We start from the raw sequence: 15,800 nt of genomic DNA, 5'->3' as shown, positions 1-15,800 counted from the left end.
CGGTTCGGAAGGATGGCAGGATTTACACCCTAAGCTCTCCAGATGACCTTCCAGGTTTTCTCCAGGACTTGGACATTACCTCCCTCTCCCTGCCAGACTGGCCATCCCTCACTTCCCTAGCTCCCAAGAGGCCAATTCAACAGTCCCCTCAAAAGTCCCCCAAACAACCCCGTCCTGGACTTCCACCTAGAGGTTCCCGCCATCCACGGCTAGTAACCCGCTGGGAATCTGTCCCTAATCCATCCCATGCAGGGCCCCACTCTGCCACTTTATGTTATTACATTTTGTTGTTTATTACTGCCTTTTTATGATGTTTTGTTTTGCAGGTTCACGTTGATTCCTGGAGAGTTCTCTTGTGACTTTTCTCTTGTCCTCTCCTACCCTCTCTTTCCTTTCTCTTGGCCCCTCTCTTTCCCTTCCCCCTGTCCTTCATGCCCTTCCTTCCTGCTTTTGTTTTTCTGTCTTACTCTCCAGGGATCTCCGGTCTCTACCTTTTTTCCATGTCTCCACTGCTGCTCCGGCTATTCCCCCGGAGGACTCTTCTCCATTCTGGTTGCTCTGTTTGGCTCAGTTAGGGGTGCTGGGCTTGGGATCCCCTCTTGCTTGCTGGTTTCCTACATTCCCCCCCCCCCCCCCCGTAGGGTGGAGACACTGCCGGGCTTCTCTCCCGATGTACGTCTCCCTGGTCTTGGACCACATCTCTCTTAGCTTGAGATGCGGTAGTGGAGCTACTGCGGTTTTTGTAGTTTCTTTCTCTTGTCTCTGCTCACTCCTCTTCTCTTTCTCACTTCCCTTTTTCTTGCCTCTTCCTCGCTTTTTCTTTCCTGCGCTTTCTTCTCCGATGTCCTCGGCGGCGGAACTCAACGTTGCCTCCTTTAATGCTCAGGGACTTAATGCTCCGGCGAAACGGACGCAGATTCTGCATCATCTCCACAAGCATTGCTTGCTTCCAAGAAACTCATTTGATGTCAGGTCATGCCCCTGACATCTATAGCTCTCCATAAATCTAGTTATGTCATATTGTTATAACATAACTAGACTAGTTATGTTATATTGTTACGTTATATTGTCTCTGCTATGACTGGATGACCGTAGATATTTGCTACGCTAGAGATCCTGAGTAGTTAGACTCTCCATCATTTTCTACTCCCAGATATGCGATGCTGTGATATCAACTGTGTCCTCTTTATTGTACCCTTTGTATGGTTTGTACGATTTGTTCTGGTTAATAAATTAATGTTAATATTTAAAAAAAAAGTGTTTCTCCTACAATCAACTTTTATTACATGCCCACGAAAGTGGTGGTTAAATTGTGAAAGTCAAACATGTGAGCTGCTCCTCCATTCAGCAAGCACTGTAATTGGCTAGCTTTGGTAAGCCCAGAATAGAAATAAGAGGAGGCAGACATGTCCAACATGCTCCAATCCACCTGGGTGTACCTGTGATCAGTCACTGTCCAGGTGATCGGACCCCTACAAATAAAACACTTGTCCCCAATCAAGGATAAGAGTTATTCATGGGTAAACTCCTTTAACTACAAAAAAAACAAAACAAGACAAAACAAAAAAAAAAGGCTATGTTTATCATAATCTATATAAAGTCTTTTCATGAAAATGCCACAACACGACAACAATGATTTATTCCGGTACAAGATATGAGTTGCTGTGCATCCTAAGACCCTACGTCTTATAAACCAAATCTGCCTTTATCTATACTGTAATACTGTTGAACGGTCAACTGCATAACAGTCAGACATTCAATATAGAGTACATATGTTCTGAATAAACTCACAAGTGAAATGGAAGGAAACAACTGTGCAGCACTTTCAAAAAACTCAATTTTTATTAAAACGGATATGGTGAAATTAATCTGAAAACAATCAAGGCAATCCTTCCATTATTGTCTTCCCCAGCAAAGCTGGCACACAACAGCCTGGCATCAGCGAGAAGCAAACCTCAAGCATGGCTGAAGATGAAAAAGTGTATGTCCAGCTGATTTAAAGCCTTAAAAAGAGGCCCCTAACTGTACTGCCAAGTCCACATGCTTGTGAATAATAACATGGTACATGCTGGGTAATTATTTGTTCCAGGTTCATCTGAATCCTCAGCTGCTGAGATAGATGCTATCAAAGTTATGTAGACAAAGTAAACTAAAGAGAATGCTCCAACAATGGCACAATGTGCAGTGAACCGTATGAAAACACTGGCACAGCTTCAGAGAACGCACACAGAGACACACTGGATGACCAGAAGAAACAGGCCACAGAAACTGGCACACAATCTGCTATGGGGCAGATCTCATTCACCAAAGAGAAGCTGGTTGTTAAATGATAGAGACCACCCTAGGTCACTCAAGGTCAAGGCAGCACACATGAAGACAAATGAATAGTATGAAATACAAACAGAATAAATACAAACAAGTAAGAACTAAAATAAAAAAAATCCCGGCCATAATTTTTAGCTCACAAAATCTTTTAACAAGTATAGATCTAACATTATTTCGAACATTATTAATAAGAGTTATATTAAACCAAGATTATTCTTATACCTTAAAAGAGATTACGCAAAGACATCACTGTGACATCACAGCCAGTGTTTGGCTGAGCAGGCAGAACGGAAGCGTCAGGGAATCGAGGGATGCTTCATTTTATTTTTTTTTTCATCTACAATAAATCAAAAGACTTGCGCACCAATATAAAGGAATATCACTTTATTAAATAATCTAAGACAGATATATAAAAAAGGGAAAGGTAGCAACTAGAAAAAAAGTGTCACTGGTTGGGAACAATATCGCCTTTAATAATTCATTCAGAAGTAACACTATGCAGCACCCTACAAATATGAAGTTGCATTAAAGTGTTGACGTGAATTATTGTATTAGTATGTGACGCAACACTCCCCTCTACTCATAAGTCTATAACTAGAAGGAAACAGTGGAAAAAAATGTTTTTCTGTGTATGTAAAGTCGACAAAAAGTTACTTACTGCTTTGTTAACTATGGCTTTGTTATGTGACTTCATTTCCTACAGTGTCATTAGTGACCCAACGTGCCTTGTTCTCATGTTTATACCCATGTTTGCACTTTGCTTTGTCCGGAGTGATGCTTATTCTTTCTCATGTGAAAATTGACTGTATTTGTTTTATATAACTTGTTAAATCTTCAATAAAAATATTGAACCAGAATAAGGAAACCTGCATCTATGATGGCAGAAACACTAAAGTACTACAAGTGTCAGCAGAACAAGATGAAAAAGAGTGCACGCAGATAAACAATGTCGTTTACCAACAGCAAAAGGACAGAACATCCACACTAGTATGCCCACCCCTATGTACATTTCACATCCTGCTTCATCCGGGGGATGTCTAAATGCCATTTGAATTACTACTTATATAAACTGGCACCACGACCTATGACCAGGGAGTAACTAGCTTCTAACTTAAAGGGTAGCTCCCACCATCCTATTTTTTATTTTTTTTTGCTAGCCCATTCCCCCAGGCGCTACGTCCCCCCCGCTACGGCACTAGCCCATTAACCCCTCCCCCCCACCCCCGCCCCGCATACCCCGTTCCCTCATTACACTTGCGGTTACTGCAGAGTCCGTCAGCGGGCGTGCAGGGACAGCGGCGGCAACGAGGTGGCGGCGGCGATGTGCGGGAGGAGTGGCCTCCCAGCCAGTGGCCGGGGAGCCAATACGCTCGCTCCCACCTGTCTGATTGACAGGCAGGGAGCGAGTGCAGCCTAACTGAAAAAGGACTGATTGCCACTCCAAAATCAGTCCTTTTTCAGTAGCCGGTTTTTAAATGTAAATTAAACCTTTTTAATGAAAAAAAATAATAATAAAAGTATATTAGAGATATGTTGTAGTACATAAGTACTACAACATATCAAAAAATTAAGTTGGTGACTGTGTTGTTTGGTTAAAAATAATAATGGTTTCAATATTGCAGTCTGGTGAGAATACAGCCAAAAGGCTTCGGACACCTTTGAATGCATTTTTTATTCTTGCGTTGTACTTGGTACAAAAACACTCTTAAAGGGGTTGTGCGCTGCCCTGCCTTTCGGAGCTCCGCTCACAGCGTCCGGAAGTTCATTACTCCAAACGCTGTGTGCGGGCCTCCGTGTTCGCAGCCGCCGGGCGTGATGTCACGCCCGGCCCCTTCGTGACGTCTCCCCCGCGGCTGCGAACACGGAAGCCCGCACACTGCGTTCGGAGTAATGAACTTCCGGACGCTGTGAGCGGAGCTCCAAAAGGCAGGGCAGCGCACAACCTCTTTAAGTTCTTTATTAAAAATGTTGCTTAGTTTCTCTTCTACAGCCTCCTTGTATTCAAGTACAGTGCAGGCTGCTGTGTCCCATGTAGATTGTCATTCTGTATCAGGGTCCTTGCCTCTCCTCCTGAACAAACTGCTAAGCTGATTTATTATCAGATGAAAGTCAACTTGTGGTGCCAGAAAGTTAAACAGATTTGTAAATTACTTCTCTTAAAAAATGTTTATCTTTCCAGTACTTTTTAGGGTCCGTATGCTATAGAGGAAATGGTTCTCTTTTTGGAACACAGAGCTCTCTGCTGACATCATGACCACAGTGCTCTCTGCTGACATCTCTGTCCATTTTAGGAACTGACCAGAGCAGCATATGTTTGCTATGGGGATTTTCTCCTACTCTGGACAGTTCTTAAAATGGACAGAGATGTCAGCAGAGAGCACTGTGCTCGTGATGTCAGCAGAGAGCTCTGTGTTCCAAAAAGAAAACAATTTCCTCTGTAGTATTCAGCAGCTAATAAGAACTGGAAGGATTAAGTTTTTAATAGAAGTAATTTACAAATCTGTTTAACTTTCTGGCACCAGTTGATTTAAAAAAAAAAAAAAAAAAAAGTTTTCTACAGGAGTATTCCTTTAATATAAACAAAGAGAGGAGAATGTATCATTCAAATGATGTGTATTTTGTTTTGAATCATTGCAAAAGTTTGCACAGCTCCCAAAATGCTAATGCGAAAAATGCTTTCGCTGACTTTTGCTTTAACAGGGTCTATATTATGTTCTGAATTTATTAAATAAATAAAAAATTTTAAAAAAATAAATAAATAAAAAAAATAAAAAATCACCTTTTGAGGTCACACAGGAAGCGGTTTATTTTCAATGTTAAATCGAGGGACAGTTTATGTACTAGTGGCGAACGGGCCATGGAATAAACAAGGCTTCACACCAATGATAGCTTACACACTGAAAAACTAGTCTATCAATAGTTTTAGCAAGATACTTATAGCAGAAGAATCTGAGCATATGATAGTTTCCTCTCATACGTTTAATATCCATACCTTTTTAGTGAACGATGCTAACTGTTCCTTTCTCATTGTACTCAGCAGAAATTCAGGCATATTGTTTTCAATGTCTTCTCGTGTACCCTTCTTGTGTAACACTGCGGCTAGGAATGATATGACCTAAAGCAAGGAGTGCAGAAATAAATTTAGTTTTGAAATATCTTTAATATTCCCATACAAATAAAATCAAATAACATACTGGAAACAGCACGAAGATGGTGCAATAGGAAATTACCTGTATAATAGGCCAAAGGTCAGCTGACTGCAGGGCTTCCTAGATGCCGGGAACCCTGGTGATGAAATATTACTGCCACAAAATATGGATCCTCAGACTTCGGGTTCCGGCACCATGCTGTAAAGACGCATGGCACTTAGACTCTGCTCCCACTAGCTCTACACAAAACCCTATTACCCACATCTAATGCCCTTCACAGGGCTCTACCTGGTTCTCCAGTTGTGGGACCTCTTTATGGAGAGGTACCTGCTCAGAATGATTCACAACATAGAAAATCGTTCGACGAAACAACCCTAGGATAGTGGGAGCCCCAAAGAAGGTCCACCCACGTGACCTCTGCCATCTTTGTGAGTCCACCCTTCCTCAACTACTTGGCTTACCTCACCATTGCGGGCACATCGACTTGGCCCAGACCAGAGAGCCGCCGGATAGTGGAGTGCATCCCGGCTTGGCTCACCATAATAGACTTCGACAGGTGATTGCTAAGTACCTGGACTTCACTAACAAGACCAAACTGTTACGTGCTTACCGACAGAAGCGTGATGGCCTATTCTTGTATGGTAACCGCTTACTGTTATTTGCAGACTTTTCAGCAGAAGTGCCTCGGAAGCGCAAACTTTTCTCACCTATCTGCACCACTCTCCACCGACAGCTGGTGAGATTTGCGCTCCTATACCCGACTGTTCTATGAGTATACCACCTGAATGGATCGCTTTCCACCTTTTCTTCATCAGAGGAAGCTCATGCTGGACTTACCCAATACATGGATCTTCCCTCCCATTCTCCACCAGGATCGTCACGGGGCAGGCATCGCTCCACTCCTCCATGACAACCGTAGCCGCCTCGTCTGGAGGCATCACATTCACCCAGCCGCGGCATTGGCGCAGATACCGCTAGAATCTCTGCATGGGACCTGCACCTTGAGAACTTACCTGCTGATCGGGACGCGAGTTCGGAAACATGCACCACTTAAGTACTTGATTGCATTCTTGTTGCTATCCTATATGCACACCTCTTAGAGTAAGCTGGGAGTGGACAAACTTTTATTGCGAATTTCTTGTTTTTGCACATTTCTATACTGTGTGGGAAGAAGCGAAATCCAAAAGATATTTGTGGGAGCTCTTATGGGTGGCTTTATAGTGAGCTCTTTCTCAGGGGGTTTGTTTTGGGGAGGGGGGGGGGGTGGGAATTGGGATTTGTTTTTTCGGGGTTCATTTGCTGTAGCTCGGAAGCACTTTATCTGTATTATGTAATATTCTCGCACTGCCAGTTCCACCTGTTATATTTGTTTTATGCACAGTTACCTGGAATGTTAAGGGCCTAAAATCTCCCCACAAACAAAATATGATCCTCAGACAACCTTAGACGTTTATCTCCTGATATTGCTATGTTGCAAGAAACCGATTTAGTGGAGGAAGATTTTGTTAGAATGCAAAAATGGTGGGTAGGAGAATGGTTATTGGGCTCCAGCTGTAGACAGGAAGGCTGGGTTTTTAATCTTGTTTAATAAGTACTGCTCTTACAAGTTGATGTCTTCTTCCTTTAGCGGGAGGTGGTGTAGGGCACACGGTACCTCCGCATTGGGGGACTAGGAGATCCTACATGCATATGGTCCTAACGATGATAATCGTTTTTTCCTGGAAGAACTTGCATCTTTACTGCGCTCCAGTGCGGTGCGAGACAAGATTGTAGGTGGCGATTTTAAAGCGCAACTGTCATGAAATTTTGGTGCAATAACCTGCACACAGCCTTTGTACTGTGTGCAGGTGGTGGGTATAGCAATATTTTTAACTGAAATTTGCAGGCTTTCATGACTGCAAAAAAGGCTTTTATTCAAAGTCACTGATGGTCGGATAGGCTTGGCGCGATGCCCCACCGCCGCCACGCCCACCCCCACGCCTACCCCGTATGTCCGCGCTGGGACCTCTGTGTGATTGACACACAGGTCCCAGCGCATGCGCCCTTCAGATAATCTAACCAGCAAGCGCTCGCTCCCGCCGCAGTCTTCCACCTCAGTGCGCCTGCGCAGTGCTAGGTGCAGAGAGCGAGCTTCCTCTCTGCACCTAGTATCGAGAACTAACCCGATTGCGCGCTGCTCTGCTCTCGGAGGAAGACAGTGGTGGGAGCGAGCGCTTGCTGGATGACACACAGAGGCGCGCAGGTTAGATTAGCTGAAGGGCGCATACGCTGGGACCTGTGTGTCAATCACACAGAGGTCCCAGCGCGGACATACGGGGAAGGGGTGGGGGTGGCGGCGGCGGGGCATCGCGTACCTCACGCCACGCCTATCCGACCGTCAGTGGCTTTGAATAAAAGCATTTTTTGCAGTCATGAAAGCCTGCAAACATCAGGTAAAAATATTGCTATACCCACCACCTGCACACAGTACAAAGACTGTGTGCAGGTTATTGCACCAAAATTTCATGACAGTTGCGCTTTAACTCTGTGATGACTGTTGAGAAGGATGGAGTTGCCCACAGCTTGACAGAGACATAGAGCTGACCGCACTATTGCTACATGGGCATCTCAGGTAGGCCTTAACGTTTATTCCAGAGAATATACACATTACTCATGTGCACATAATTCATAATTCATCTTGATTCCAGAGAATATACACATTACTCAAGTGCACATAATTCATAGTCCAGAATAGATTACATTCTCACCACTCCTTCTCTTTTACTCAGAATCACTCAACACTGCATCACTGACAGTCAGATCCAACCACGCCCCAGTAATTATTTCTTCCTCGAATGTCTTTTCCAGAGGGACAGACTACATCTGGTGCTTTCCTCAGGGATTGGCGAAAGATGAACAGTTTCAGTCTCTTCTACAGGGTTGGTGGGACGAATATGTACAACATAACTCAACCCCTGATGTGGATCCACAGATTTGCTGGGAGGCAGCAAAATCAGTTTTAAGGGGGCGAAACATGGCATATGTCACTTCCTCCAAAAAACAGGTGGCACGGCAAATTTCAGAAAAGGGTGAGCGCCTGAGGGCGGCTTATACCACCGTTCTGAACTACCCTACTGATGACAATACGTGGAAAAGCAGGAAAATCTGAATAGGTTCTACCTTGATGCAACATTTTTCAGGTTTGGCAACAAACCAGACAAATTGCTGGCGCGTTTTGCCAAAGGCTCACATGTTCCCACTCCCATTCCTTTACTAAGGGATGCGGTCGGAACTCATGTGACTGACCCAAAAAACATCTTTGCCTTACTACGGTCCTATTTTGAGGCTCTATATTCTGACACAGGTGATTCTTCTTCCCCTGTTAGAAGATTGATTGTGGAAGCAAATCTCCCCACCTTGACAGAATCAGATCTTGATCATTTAAATGCCCCCATTAGCACTGAAGAACTATCTAATGCCATTAAATCCTGACCGTCCGCTAAGGCCCCAAGACGGATGGCTTCTCTGGGGATAAACTTCTCATGCCTGAAATAACTCCCACGCTTCTGACACTATACAATAACTATCTTAACGATACTGGTATCTCAAAAGAGATGAACACAGTGTTTATTCAGGTTATTCCAAAGCCAGATAAAGACCATACCACTCCAGATGGGTACAGTCCAATATCGCTAATCAATGTTGACCTAAAACTCCTTTCTAAGATTATTGTCGACTGTTTGGCTTTGGTGTTGCCCTGCCTTGTTCATCCTTCTCAAATGGGTTTCGTTAGGGGAAGGGCTGCTGTAGCCAATATACGTAAAGTCCTGGCTATCCCTAGATGACGTATGTCTTCACCCATCTTCCGCTATCTTGTCCATAGACACCGAGAAGGCATTTGATAGCGTGAGATGGGAGTGGCTGTGGTCAGTTATGCATGCCATGGGTTTTACTGGCAGATTTATGGATTATATCCTTACACTTTATGCTTCGCCCATGGCCCTGATTTCCCTCCCTGGTTTTCTGCCCACCCCCTTTGTCCCTCAGAGACAAAAGGGGGATATGGGTGGGGGCATCCCTTCAGGAATAGCAAGGCTACCGTACTTGGCTGAGAAACCACCAGCACGGTTGTCTTGTCTCCAGAAAGGACGTGCTTTGAAAAAAGGGGCTTTGCGTGCTTGGGAGGGAACCTGCTTGGGAGGACAACCCGATGCAAAGGACCGAAAGGAAGGGGGACGGAAGGGCGGGGTTTGCTCTGCGGCACCAGAAAGCTTTTACCTCCAGTAGCTTTGGATATGATCTCATCCAGCCGTTTCCCAAAAAGCTGAGAACCTGATAAGGGCAACTCAGAGATTTCTTCAAAGCAGCATCTGCCTTCAGCCACATAGAACGACGAATCGCAGCCAAGTTACCTGAGGCAAAAGCCGTACATCATGCAGACTCCAATGAAGCCAAACAGAGGAAGTCCCCAGCCTGAGAGAGTTGACAAGCGAGATCCCCTAAGTCCTTCTGAGGAGCGCCAGACAGGATGCCTTGGAGCAGCTGAGAAGCCCAAACCGAGGCGACCTTAGATACCCAGGCGGAAATCAAGAGTGTAGTTCGAAAACTTATCTAGAATATCTGATATAGCAACTAAAGCCAAATCCTGGGGGATATTGGAGTATAGCAACTCTATGTCAAAAGTGAGCCAGGACAGAGGGGTAATTCTTCGTGTGCTATTTTTCTATGTCTTGTGCTGCCCTGCCGTTCCTATAATTTTTATGGATATTTTTCATTTAAGTTTTTCATGTTTTTATCTGCAAGTGCTAGCTTTGCCTATACATGATTCTCTGTCTAATCCTGCATTGCATAGTAGCCAATCTCTCAGGCAGCAACCCACCTGTATGAGCTCCATGCAGCTCACGACTTAGCCCCATATGACGTCACGTCCATCCACCCCTCAATGCAAGTCTTTGGGAGGGGGCGTGATGGCCATCACACCCCCTCCCATAGACTTGCATTGAGGGGGCGGGGCGTGACGTCACACGGGTGCGGAGTCTTGACGTCACGATACTCCAGCCCAGTGGTTGTGAGCCTTCAGACTCAGAGCCTCCAGCACTGCGTGGAGCTCACACAGGTGGGTTGCTGCATGAGAGATTGCGGAGGTCCCCAGCAGCGGGCCCCCCCGTGACCAGACATATTATCCCCTATCCTTTTATAGGGGATAAGATGTCTTAGGGCCGGAGTACCCCTTTAAGTGTATTGTAAGATCAGACACTGACATGTTCACATAAATGACAAAATATCATACTTCAAGTGTACCACTGTTCAGGAAATACACACCTGTATCGTCTTTCCAAGACCCATGTCATCGCCAAGTATGCATCCTCTTGATCGAGCATAGTGTTCATAGATGAACTGGACACCTTCTCTTTGGTAGTCTCGTAAATATCGATTGATGGTGTAAGGAACACAAATTCCATTGTCTGATAATGGAAAATCTTCTGCAGGGGATGTAGGTTTCCTGCCTGGGAAATTAGGTTTCTCCAGATCTTCATCATCAAACATGGATGTGTTCCAGGAGCTGTCGGAGACTTTACAAAGCTGTAAAAAAGGAACCTTCTTTTCTCTGGCATCCAAAAATGTAACCACTGCATATGATCGGTCTGTGTCCTTATATGCAATGGACTTTATAACAGCTTCCTTGAGCTCATCATCGTCCGAGTAAGGAGCTAAGCAGTGATCGTTGATGTTCCATATGCCTAGAATAGTATGTGAAACGCAATATGTAAATATAAGTATTGTTATAAGTCACAGAAAGTAGGGCTCACCAAGAATAATTCTCTGCAAAACAACATAGTGAAATCTATGCTTCCTTATAATAACTGGTGCTATCTAGAGAGCTCTGATATATTTTAAGGTTCACAACAAAAAATATAGTACATTGCAAGTCAAAGGGATAAAATCTACAGGAAATTCCTCAGGAATCTACAGGAATTTTGGTGCATACAGCAAAATTTCCACGGTGGAAAATTCTGCAGCGAAAATTCAAACTCTGGATTCTTTCAGCGGAATCCTCTCGGAAATACATTGCAGTCTATGGAGACGACGCATTTCCAAATGGTCCTAGCGACATGTGCCTGCCACCCAGAATTTTTCCAGGTGGATACTCTGCCATGTAAATGAGCCCTAGGGCTTCTTTACTGCCTTAGGGCTCATTCACAATGCTGTAGGTTTTAGCCATTTCTGTAGCTGAAACAGTTATGACTGTACATGGCCTATGGCAGCGTTTAACAACCAAGGTGACATAAACTGTTGCTTAGCATGCCGGGACAGTATTTGGCTGGGAGTTGTAGTTTTGCAACCCCTGGAGGCACCCTGCCTGGAAAACACTGACCATTGGGATCATACACATAGAAGAGACCATTGTACAGATCTTACAAAGCTACTTAGTCCAGTCCGTGCAGGACATGGGGGTATTGTGCCTTAGAAGAATGGCAGGGAGCCCTACTTTGCCTCTAAGTTCGATTTCCTGCCAGCGCCACCACACGACAATGGAAGTGCAGCACAGTTTATTAAAAGTGCTGACAGTGTTGCAGTGTTCCGCTATTTGTGGCTTTCTAGGGCTAGGTTTACATTGAGGAATTCAGAAGGAAGGCTATCGCCTACAGAATCAGTTGGCGCTAGGACCACACGGACATTGTCGTCCCCATAGACAGCAATGTATTTGGACAAAAGAATGGCCAAGATCACAGTGGCTAAATTAAATAGTGTGCAATGTGTAGCAGAATCCCACTGACAACAATTCACACTGCTGCAGAGGAAATTCCACACAATGTAATTTCAGCAGAAAATTACCATCTGAAAATTTCCACTGAACATTCCACAGACAGCAGACACTGGCAGAACATGCCAGCACTAGGACAGCACCATAAACAGCAATGCATTTCTAAGCGGATTCCCTAGAGAGAATGCCTTATGTGTGCAGTGAGTTTTTGGAGGCAGAGCCGTGCGTCGGTCACGCCGGCACATGGCCCCGCCTCCAAAACTCACTGCACACATAGGGCTGCCACTGGAAAGCCCTGTGTGTATAGTGAGCGTGGAATACGCAGCGTATTTCCCGCTGCTGCCGCAAATCTTGCGCAGCTTGAAATACGCTGTGTATACTTCAGGTAGAAACACACCCTAAAGGGAAATACGCTGCGTATTCTCCTATGAATTAACCACAAAGACAAAAACACATTCATGAGGGGTATGTGCAAGAAGCAGTTACTGTGTGGGGCGCAGTACCCATAAAAGTATATCAACCCTCGTATGTGTAGGCACAATATTCAATGACCTCCGAATACTAGCATAAACCAAAGAAAATGAAAATTGGAATCACTTGGGTACAATAAAATGATAGGATTTATTGGTATGCATTAAAAACAATAGTATTTCATGATAAAGAGGAGAAACAGCATCACAAAAAAACATAACAGCAACATCACCGGTACAACTGCCGAAGAACACAATGGTAACGTGTGGGTAAACGTATCACTGATACACGTTAAAGTGCAGAAAAAGAGCAGCAAATGGCACACTATATAACAAATGTAAACATAAGTACACGGTTAACAGGTTTAAAGTGCCATGCAAATAAAAAGCTAAGTTACATGAGAGACATATTGGCAATGTATAGGATGCAGTGAATAATACCCACTAAATGGTAGTAAGTAGTTGTACAGCAGGGACAGGGATGGCGCCACTCCAACACGCATTTCAGCACGCTAACCTTCGTCCAAGAGTGAAGGATGAAGGTTAGCTTGCCAAAACACACGTTGGATGAAGGTTAGCATGCTGAGATGCACAGTTAGTGGGTATTATTCACTGCATCCTATACATTGCCATAGTTTGATGTCTCTCATGTAACTTAACACTTTATTTGCATGGCACTTTAAACCTGTTTACCGTGTACTTATGTTTAAATTTGCTATATAGTGTTCCATTTGCTGCTCTTTTTCTGCACTTACATGTGTATTAGTGATACGTTTACCCGCACATTACCATTTTGTTGTTCGTCAGATGTACCGGTGATGTCGCTGTTATGTTTTTTTGATGCCGTTTCTCCTTTTTTATCATGAAATATTATTGTTTTTAATGCATACCAATAAATCATATAATTTTATTGTACCAAAGTGACTTCAATTTATCTTTGGTTTATAATCTCCTATGAGCAGACACTGCAGTACAGTGTGAGCAGCGAGGTTTGGAGGCGGCACCAGGACGCTGACGTGACTGTGACGAGCGGGCCCACCTTCAAACCTTTACTGCTCACACAGGGCTACTGCTGGATAGCCCTGTGTGTCTGCTCATAGGAGAATATGCAGCATATTCCCGGCTGCACAGCGGATCTTGCACAACGTCAAATATGCTGCCTACACATTGCGTGTGACCCTTAGGGTACATTCATATATACGGTATCTGATGCAGATTTCAATGGAAACTAACTAATTGAACGAAGCATCAAACACGCAGCAGATCCTACAAGTGTGAATACACTCGAAGGGTCAGTTCACATGTACGGATTTTCTGCTGCATTTTTGCTGTAGCAGATTTTGCCATCCATTGAAGTCAATAGTCAGTAAAATCTGCTGAAGCAAATCTGCAGCAAAAATAAGGACATGCGAACGGACCCTTAGAGTAGGGTCACGCGTGCCGTGTTTCGCTACCGCGTATTTTTCCTACCAATGGGTAGCGAAATCGGCTGCAGCAAATTACGCAACAAAATACGGCACGTGTGACCCTACCCTTAGGGTGCTTCCCCGTGGGCGGCAGGTTTTTCTGTACCTGATTTTGTTACCCATTGACTTATGGGTAGCAAAATCTGCTGAGGAAAATCTGCTGCAAAATACTGTATACAGCTAATTATGCTAGGATATTAGGAGATTTTTTAAACCTGACAGTTCCTTTAATACCTAGGTGTCTAAACTGTGTACCTACAGCCTTTGCAAAACTACAACTCCCAGCATGACCGGGCTGTCCGGGAGTTGTAGTTTTGCAACAGCGGGAGGTGCACAGTTTGGAGACCTAGGGGGAGATTTATCAAAAACTATGCAGAGGAAAAATTGCCCATATCAATCAGATTGCTTCTTTCATTTTAAACAAGGCATCTGCAACATGAAAGAAGGGATCTGGTTGGTTGCTATGGGAAACCAGTGCTGAAAAACGTATCCCCTATCCTAAGGGGATGAGTTTCAGATCGCAGGGGGGGGGGCGACCACTGGTGCCCCCCTCGATCTCCTGTACTGGGCCCTGGCAGCCAGCGGGAAAGGGGCATGTTGACCACCGCACCAAGCGGCGGCTGACACACCCCTTCAATACAACTCTGTGACAGAGCCGGAGCGCTGCCTTCGCAATCACCGTCTCTGCCACAGCGCTGTATTGAGGGGGGGTGTGGCCGACGACTGCTATCTGCCCAGCGAGCCAGGACCCCGTACATGAGATCGCGGGGGGCTCCAGCGATCTGAAACGTATCCCCTATCCTCAGGATAAGTTTTTCAGCACTGGACTACTCCTTTAAAGCCTGGATGAAGCGATAGATGAACAAGTAGTGCAAACAAAAAGCGTCCCTGTTGCCCACAGTGGAATCTGACTATTAGGGTGCGTTCACACACTGCTGCTAATATCTGCAACTGAAAACCCATGTACCTGATCGTGGTTGTTTTGGGATTTCAATAAACACAATTCACATGAATGTCGCAGTAAATCCAGCAGAGTGTGAACTTACACGAGCTGCCCTGAGAGGACAGGTTGATATAGAGCAGAACAGGTTGATATAGAGCAGAACAGACCATGTACTTGCCTTGTGCCTCCATGTTTGTGCCTGGATCTGTCACTTGTCACCACTGATCTCTACAAAACATGAAGGGACAGGTGAGAGCCCTGATTAAAGAACACTAGGAGGAGGGCGCATTGACTTCACTGCTAACTGCATGCCAGGTGTCCACAGCCCCACACTGTCCTGTGGTACAGCACTGCAGCCCCTGCCTCCTCCATGTTATGGGCATTGTACAGCTGACTGCATCTCATCCTGCAAGAAACATAAACTACACTACTGAGCTAAAGGACCTTTCATGACGTCACAGCCATGTGATCAGTCACATGATGGGGAGGAGTCAAGCAGTCAGTACACAGTCAGATGTTGGGTTCTGCTGTGTGCACAGACCAGTATTTCCCCACAAAAGCCTGGCATGCTGAGAGTTGTAGTGTTGCAACAGCAGCAGACACCCTGGTTGGGAAACACTGGTATAGACACTTGTGTCATGAATGGAGGAGGCTGGAGTTGGCTTCTCCTTCAAGCATTTTCTTATAAATGACTGGAAAAAA

At 44.8% G+C, this 15,800-nt stretch overlaps 1 protein-coding gene across 2 annotated transcripts in view; it reads right to left on the bottom strand.

Annotated features, from left to right (window-relative positions):
• The window catches only part of ERCC6L2 (ERCC excision repair 6 like 2), a 98,392-nt gene extending 82,859 nt beyond the window's left edge, over window positions 1-15,533 (bottom strand). For both annotated transcript variants that reach the window (XM_056524878.1, XM_056524885.1), the window contains exons 1-3: window positions 15,277-15,533; window positions 10,776-11,194; window positions 5,318-5,440 (exon numbers count right to left, since the gene is read on the bottom strand). In XM_056524878.1, coding sequence (XP_056380853.1) covers window positions 5,318-5,440; window positions 10,776-11,194; window positions 15,277-15,289 — 555 coding nt within the window. In that variant the 5' untranslated portion in view covers window positions 15,290-15,533. The remainder of the gene's footprint in view (window positions 1-5,317; window positions 5,441-10,775; window positions 11,195-15,276) is intronic.
• Window positions 15,534-15,800: the final 267 nt, after the last annotated feature.

Source organism: Hyla sarda, chromosome 1 (assembly GCF_029499605.1).
Source record: "Hyla sarda isolate aHylSar1 chromosome 1, aHylSar1.hap1, whole genome shotgun sequence".
NCBI lineage: Eukaryota > Metazoa > Chordata > Amphibia > Anura > Hylidae > Hyla > Hyla sarda.
The sequence above is the reverse complement of the archived record's forward strand: the minus strand, read 5'-3'. Positions and strand labels throughout refer to the sequence as shown.